The 7243-nt window shown below is 39.9% G+C and overlaps 4 protein-coding genes across 4 annotated transcripts, besides 3 other annotated features; 2 read left to right on the top strand and 2 right to left on the bottom strand.

Annotated features, from left to right (window-relative positions):
- Window positions 1-891: a telomere (TEL13R; Telomeric region on the right arm of Chromosome XIII; composed of an X element core sequence, X element combinatorial repeats, and a terminal stretch of telomeric repeats).
- Window positions 892-937: 46 nt separating this feature from the next.
- Window positions 938-1417: an origin of replication (ARS1335; Putative replication origin; identified in multiple array studies, not yet confirmed by plasmid-based assay).
- Window positions 1417-1791, bottom strand: PAU19 (seripauperin PAU19; the record flags this gene model as incomplete). The annotated part of the gene is made up of 1 exon (NM_001182838.1): window positions 1417-1791. One exon carries the CDS (start codon window positions 1789-1791, stop codon window positions 1417-1419), a length of 375 nt encoding a protein of 124 aa, NP_014058.1.
- Window positions 1792-3030: 1239 nt separating this feature from the next.
- On the bottom strand, window positions 3031-4344 carry ERR3 (phosphopyruvate hydratase ERR3; the record flags this gene model as incomplete). Its single annotated transcript, NM_001182836.3, has 1 exon — window positions 3031-4344. The coding sequence occupies one exon, from the start codon at window positions 4342-4344 to the stop codon at window positions 3031-3033; it is 1314 nt and encodes a 437-aa protein (NP_014056.3).
- A 1008-nt stretch (window positions 4345-5352) lies between these two features.
- SNO4 (glutathione-independent methylglyoxalase family protein) lies at window positions 5353-6066 on the top strand (the record flags this gene model as incomplete). The annotated part of the gene is made up of 1 exon (NM_001182835.1): window positions 5353-6066. The coding sequence occupies one exon, from the start codon at window positions 5353-5355 to the stop codon at window positions 6064-6066; it is 714 nt and encodes a 237-aa protein (NP_014055.1).
- Window positions 6066-6536: an origin of replication (ARS1333; Putative replication origin; identified in multiple array studies, not yet confirmed by plasmid-based assay).
- On the top strand, window positions 6536-6853 carry YMR321C (uncharacterized protein; the record flags this gene model as incomplete). Its single annotated transcript, NM_001182834.3, has 1 exon — window positions 6536-6853. One exon carries the CDS (start codon window positions 6536-6538, stop codon window positions 6851-6853), a length of 318 nt encoding a protein of 105 aa, NP_014054.3.
- Window positions 6854-7243: the final 390 nt, after the last annotated feature.

Below are 7243 nucleotides of genomic sequence, written 5' to 3'. Positions count from 1 at the left end.
CCCCACACACACACCACACCCACACCACACCCACACACCACACCACACCCACACACACCCACACACCACACCCACACACCACACCCACACCCACACCACACCCACACACACACACCACACCCACACCCTAACACTACCCTAACCCTACCCTAACCCTACCCTATTCTTACCCTGATTTAGCATGTCTCTTAACTTACCCTCCATTACGCTACCTCCCCACTCGTTACCCTGTCCCCTTCAACCATACCGCTCCAACCACCATCCATCTCTCTACTTGCTACCACCAACCCATCGTGCACCATAACCGTTACCCTCCAATTACCCATATCCAACTCCACTACCACTTACCCTGCTATTCCTCTACCATCCACCATCTGCTACTCACCATACTGTTCTTCTACCTACCATATTGAAACGTTAACAAATGATCGTAAATAATACACACATACTTACCCTACCACTTTATACCAATCCCACCACCACTTGCCATACTCACCTTCACTTGTATACTGATATGGCATACGCACACGGATGCTACAAGTATATACCACTCTCAACTTACCCTACTCTCACATTCCACTCCACGGCCCATCTCTCACTAAATCAGTACTAGATGCACTCATATCATTATGCACGGCACTTGCCTCAGTGGTCTATACCCTGTTCCATTTACCCATAAAGCCCATGATTATCCACATTTTAATATCTATATCTCATTCAGCGGCCCCAAATATTGTATAACTGCTCTTAATACATGCGTTATACCACTTTTACACCATATACTAACCACTCAATGTATTACTCTTATGTTAATATTACAGAAAATTCAACACCAAAATCACCTAAACATAAAAATAATTATCTTTCAACTTTACAAAATAAACATATTGACTTGTGGGCACTATCCCCTCAACTCTATTCCATTTACAGTTACATAAAAAGTTAACCTAACACAGAAGTAAAAATATTTATGTCACAAAAATCAGGGTCTCTTGCTATGATTTGCTACTTGTTTTGCCCTGATCTGCAATCTTATTTTTAAAAGTGACGCATATTCTATACGACCCCGAGGCGACGCGCCAAAAAATGAAAAAAAGGAACGACACATTTTTATAGAAAGACAAAATGCTGCAAAGCCGCACATTTCCAAGTTCAGTATTACTTATGGACACACCCTATTAGCTTTATTACCGCCCACCCCTTTTCCAGAACAGTGATACAAAAGGGAAGTTTCTGTTTTGGGTTTATTGTATTCAGAAAATGCTCCACAAACACTGTTATTGATCAAAAATGAGTTGTCATATTAATATACATTTACATATGAGGAATTGTATTTATATCAATAGAATAACATATTTTATTTCATTCTCTTTACTTTTTTATTGTCTATGGAATTTCGTTCGTAAAAGCTTCTCTCTATTTTGGAATAGCAGTGTAGATACCGTCCTTAGATAGAGCACTGGAAATAGCTGGTCTCAATCTAGTGGAGTACCATGGGACACCAGTGATGACTCTGGTGACTTGTTCAGCTGGAATACCAGTCAACATGGTGGTGAAGTCACCATAGTTGAAAACAGCTTCAGCAATCTCAACTGGGTAGGTCTCAGTTGGATGAGCTGCTTGAAACAAGTAGTATTGAGCCAAATGAGCTCTGATATCGGAGACGTAAACACCCAATTCGACCAAGTTGACTCTTTCGTCAGATGGAGATAGAGTGGTAGTGGCTGGAGCAGCGGCAACACCGGCAGCGATGGCGGCAACACCGGCAGCGATTGAAGTTAATTTGACCATTGTATTTGTTTTGTTTGTTAGTGCTGATATAAGCTTAACAGGAAGGGAAGGAATAAAGACATATTCTCAAAGGCATATAGTTGAAGTATCTCTATTTATACCTATTCCTTCATTGGTCATCACCACTTAAACGATTCGTTAACATATCCTCATTTAGTACCTCACGCATTACATATCTCATCTTTCACACAATTTCATGATCACTATGAAGATGTTCTTGTTTTTAAACGAGGCATGCATCTTTATAGATTCTGTATGCGAAGGTATTGTTTTCTGGGGCCTTTGTCTATTCGTATGCGCCGAATGTGAGAATGCCAGTTATAGGGGTGCCGAGGTGCCTTATAAAACCCTTTTCCGTTCCTGTGATACTTCCATTTTTGGTGTAGCAGAATGTCTGAATTTAGTTGCTATAGATCCTCGTTCAGAAGCGTATTGCTAAGCCTATCTCCAGTATACCCTAAACGATCGCCGAGAAAAAATAATACTGTACCCTCTATTTCCCGGAATTGTACAGAATAGTAGATATGTGCTGGGAGTCGTATATTGTTAGAGTCTGTAATTTTTACGCGCGCCTAGTGGATTCGCTGATACGATTACGTTATTCTAAACCGTCGCAAAGCAAATTGTGTTGAAGTAATTCAAGACTTTAAATCACTTGCACCAAAATCATTGTTGCGAAAACTTATCCTCATTATTAGTTTCTTGACCGTAACAGTAGTTGAAAAAAATGAAATCATTTCTATGATCGATACACTTTCATTATTTAACTTCTCTATTATGGTGTAACTTCTTACTTTTGTCAGAAAAAAAGATTTCAAGACACAACAAGAATGGGGTCAAAGGTCTGCTTGTACTATCAGGAAGATTTGATACCAACCGCGTTATAAGGGTTACTAGAAAGTAATAGCTGCTAAAAAATTTAAACCGAAGAGATTAATCAGAAAGCTGAAAAACTGCAGTGTTAGTAGAGTTGTAAGCATTTCTTGATTGGAACAGCCTTCCCCCACACGTCCACCCTTGTTCAGACAGATTCGTAATGATTTTGTGTGTAGGCAATGGAAAACTTTAAAAACGGTTTGATTTCCTACAAGATAAAACATATGAATAAAATAACTTGTGTCAAATGCCCCATTTCCATACTGTAACCCAAATCAACGAAATAAAAAATAAAACCTCATATGATTTACTTTATTTAGTCATAAAAAAACAAAAAAAAAAAAAAGGAAACAAGACAATCCTTTATAGTTTGTTTCCATCATGAAACCTATGACCAGCATATATACAATCGTCCCCCAGTTCCTCTTCGATACGCAAAAGTTCATTATACTTGGCCAGTCTTTCTGATCTCGACAAAGCGCCCGATTTAATTTGACCACATCTTAAACCAACGACCAAATCAGCGATAAACGGATCTTCGGTTTCACCTGATCTATGTGATATCATTACACCCCATCCAGCATCGAAAGCCTGATTGGCGGCTTCAATAGACTCAGTCAGAGTACCGATCTGGTTGAGTTTCAGCAACAGAGTATTCGCACATTTCTCCTCTATAGCACGGGCGATCCTGGTCTTGTTGGTGCATGTCAGGTCATCTGCAATTATCTGAACATTGACAGTCTTTAGGAAGGCAGACCACGAGGACCAATCATCTTCGGCGTAGGGGTCTTCCAGGGAAATGATTGGGTATTTCTTTAGCAATGAATGATAATATTCTGCTAACTGAGCTGGACTGAGCCAGTGAGATGGGTCAGAGTTCGGTTCCTTGAAATTTAGGTCGTATTTCCCGTCCTTATAAAAAACAGAAGGAGCACTATCGATTCCTACTTTCACTCTACCCTCGTAACCGCATATGTTAATGGCTTTCACAATCATGTCCAAGGCGTCCTCGGCAGTGTCGATATCGGGGGCGACTCCACCCTCGTCACCAACATTTCCAGCGGAAGGTCCATATTGCTCCTTCGCCAATATCTTCAAATGATGGTAAACCTCCGAACCCATCCTCATGGCTTCTGCAAAGCTCTGAGCCCCGACTGGCGCGATCTTGAATTCTTGCATAGCTAAAGAGCCACCGGCGTGGGCTCCACCATTCAAAACATTGAAAAAAGGAACAGGAATAACAAAGGGGTCCTGTCTAGCATCCGCTAACTCGGCTATATACTTGTAGAGAGTAATTCCCTTTTGTGCGGCAGCAGCTCGAGCAACGCACAAGGAAACACCAAGGATAGCATTGGCGCCCAACCTTGACTTGTTAGAAGTTCCGTCTAACGATATCATGAGCTCGTCTATGCCCTTCTGATTGGTTACACATAAGTCGGACTTGATTAAAGCAGGCCCTATGATACTATTGACGTTACTGACTGCCTTGGTCACCCCTTTTCCCATCCATTCGGACTTGTTCCCGTCTCTAAGTTCAACAGCTTCGTGAATGCCGGTGGAGGCACCAGATGGGACGATCGCTCTGAAGAGACCATTCTCTGTTGTAATTTCAACCTCAACAGTCGGATTACCGCGAGAATCATACACCGTTCTAGCATGTACCTTCGTGATGGACATATTTTTATCGTTGAGATTCGATTTTTTCCTCACCTTGTTTTGGTATTTCTATTGCAAGACAAAGTGAAAGAAGAAGAAGTGGTGGTAAAAAATAACTATATATAATGAAAATTGTTACCTGGTGGGAATGCAAACTGTAAGTAATAACCTGCCAGATCCATGTTTCTATTATATACCTAAGAACCAGCCAAGTTAGGTAAACGAGGAGTCTTTCAATATCTCTTTTCTAGTGAGAATGTTATTTAGGTAAATGAACAAGTTACCACTATACTACTCACCCCCTACACTTTGTTTGTGACCTCTCCCCTTATCCAGTTCATCGAAACTTTTTTTTCAACTTGTGGATCTGTGACATTGTCTACAAGAGCCGATTTTGATGTCTGAACAAAAAACAACCTTACCTTTCCAGATGCAACTTTCCAGGAGAGCTGCGTGAGTTTCAAATATTTAACATGTCGGAGAAAGCTCCCAAGTACTTCCTTGTTCTTGTCATTTTTTCCTTATCTCCATCCTTTAAGGAAGCTATTTCCATTATGCGATTCTATAAATCCGAGCATGCGAGTATTTCTTTTCTTGGCGCGGAGTCGCTGATGACGCAATAGGCACATTCATGAACATCCAGGACTGGTAATCTTCTCGTCTTAAAAAAAATCCAACCACCAGTAAAGAAACTCTTGGGTAAAATGCAGTATCTGAAATATTGCATAGCTGCAAATGAAGATATTCAGTATCAGCATAGGTATTTTCATGAAGGATAGGTAAAAAGAAAGAAAAGAAAAATATCTTTTTGACTGTCATTCTTGCAATTATCACAATTAGGGGACTTTAAAACCGATACTTGATATATGAGCACAGTCAAGGGGCCGGTTCTTGAGATTTTAATGGAAAACAAGAAAGTTGCACATACAGGTCTGCTTTTCTTTGCTTGCTCCAGACAACGATACTTAGAACTAAAACATATTTCTAGAACACTTTTCTCCTTCATTCAAAAAGAAAACTGGCCTTGCAATGACTCCAAAAAGAGCGCTAATATCTCTTACTTCATACCACGGTCCCTTCTATAAAGATGGTGCGAAAACAGGCGTTTTTGTAGTTGAGATTTTGCGGTCGTTCGATACTTTCGAAAAGCATGGTTTCGAAGTGGACTTCGTTTCTGAGACTGGTGGATTTGGCTGGGATGAACATTACTTGCCAAAGAGCTTTATTGGTGGCGAAGATAAGATGAACTTTGAAACGAAAAATTCCGCCTTCAATAAGGCGTTAGCGAGGATCAAGACCGCAAATGAAGTCAACGCCAGCGACTATAAAATATTCTTTGCATCTGCTGGACATGGTGCTCTATTTGACTATCCCAAAGCTAAAAATCTGCAAGATATTGCATCCAAGATATATGCCAATGGGGGTGTGATCGCCGCCATCTGTCATGGACCGCTCCTTTTCGATGGATTAATAGATATCAAAACAACAAGACCATTAATCGAAGGCAAAGCTATAACAGGTTTCCCACTCGAGGGTGAAATCGCCCTGGGAGTTGACGACATCTTGAGGAGCAGAAAATTGACAACGGTTGAACGCGTTGCAAACAAGAATAGAGCCAAGTACTTGGCGCCAATTCATCCCTGGGATGACTACTCTATTACCGATGGAAAGCTAGTTACGGGTGTTAACGCAAATTCTTCCTATTCGACCACAATTAGAGCTATAAACGCATTATATAGCTGAAACAAAAGACAAGGGAATTGTTGAAGGGGAGGCTTCTAATGGCCTTCAGTTTCTGTGAAGAGAAGGCTAACAGCTCAATGGTTCGAAAGGTAAAGAAAACGGCAGATCGGTAGCACTCGATTTTGCTAGAATGGAAATCATATAGAGAACAATTGAATAGTAGGCCTTGGTTTTTAGTGTTGTACTCATCATGGTCATATGTGACATAGGTAATGTACATATATATAAAAAAAAAAAAAAAAAAAGCAATGCTGTGAGATCATTCGTTACTTACGAAATACGCAGATTGCAATTTGAAATAAGCTGTGTTTCCTTTTTTCTTTTTTTTTTTTGGCTTGTTATATACAACTTTTTTCTATTTCTGTTCTTTTAGGAGTAATTAATTGGTACATGGGAAATAAATATGAATTATATTAAATGAAGTAAAAGTAAAAGAAAACGGGGAAATTTATCGTTTCGTAGTAAATAGATGATGGACTTGGGCGACAAAATAAATCCTAACCTCTCGTTCTTAGGAATCAACTGCGTCAGCTTCAACCAATCACCCGACATTCTTGAGTCTCTACATCAAGCACTGCCAAATATGGCCTTGCTTGCTTATCCAAACAGTGGTGAAGTTTATGATACTGAAAAGAAGATATGGTTGCCAAATAGCGATAAGCTGAACAGTTGGGATACGGTTGTTAAACAGTACATTAGCAGCGGTGCCCGTATCATTGGTGGTTGTTGCAGAACAAGTCCAAAAGACATCCAAGAGATTTCTGCAGCCGTCAAGAAATACACGTAAATGCCTTTTTAAAGAAACTGGAAAATTCTTAACATTATACATATGCTAGGAAGCAGCATGTTACACTAAATACATTTTATAAACAGCACAAGAAGTATTGTTAATTAATTATCCTTGCCATGTTTTTTTAGAGTCACAAATGCTTTTCCGTACTTCGCCGACAAAAAACAGAGTAAACATCATATGTTTTATAATCTAAAGGAATCAACTAACAGTTCATCAGATGGGAATTTGGGAGAGTGCACAAGTAAGATGGGGTAAAAGAAGATAAATCTCCACCGGATCTAAACCTTTGCCAATAATCCTCACATGGTGGAGCTACAATCTCGCCTTCTCCGACCAGTCACGATTAATTAAATTGCCTAAAATTAACTTTTATATTCCCATACA

This window comes from Saccharomyces cerevisiae, chromosome XIII, assembly GCF_000146045.2.
Source record: "Saccharomyces cerevisiae S288C chromosome XIII, complete sequence".
In the NCBI taxonomy this organism is placed as follows: Eukaryota; Fungi; Ascomycota; class Saccharomycetes; order Saccharomycetales; family Saccharomycetaceae; genus Saccharomyces; species Saccharomyces cerevisiae.
Note: the sequence above shows the minus strand (reverse complement) of the source record. Positions and strands in the feature narration are given on the sequence as shown.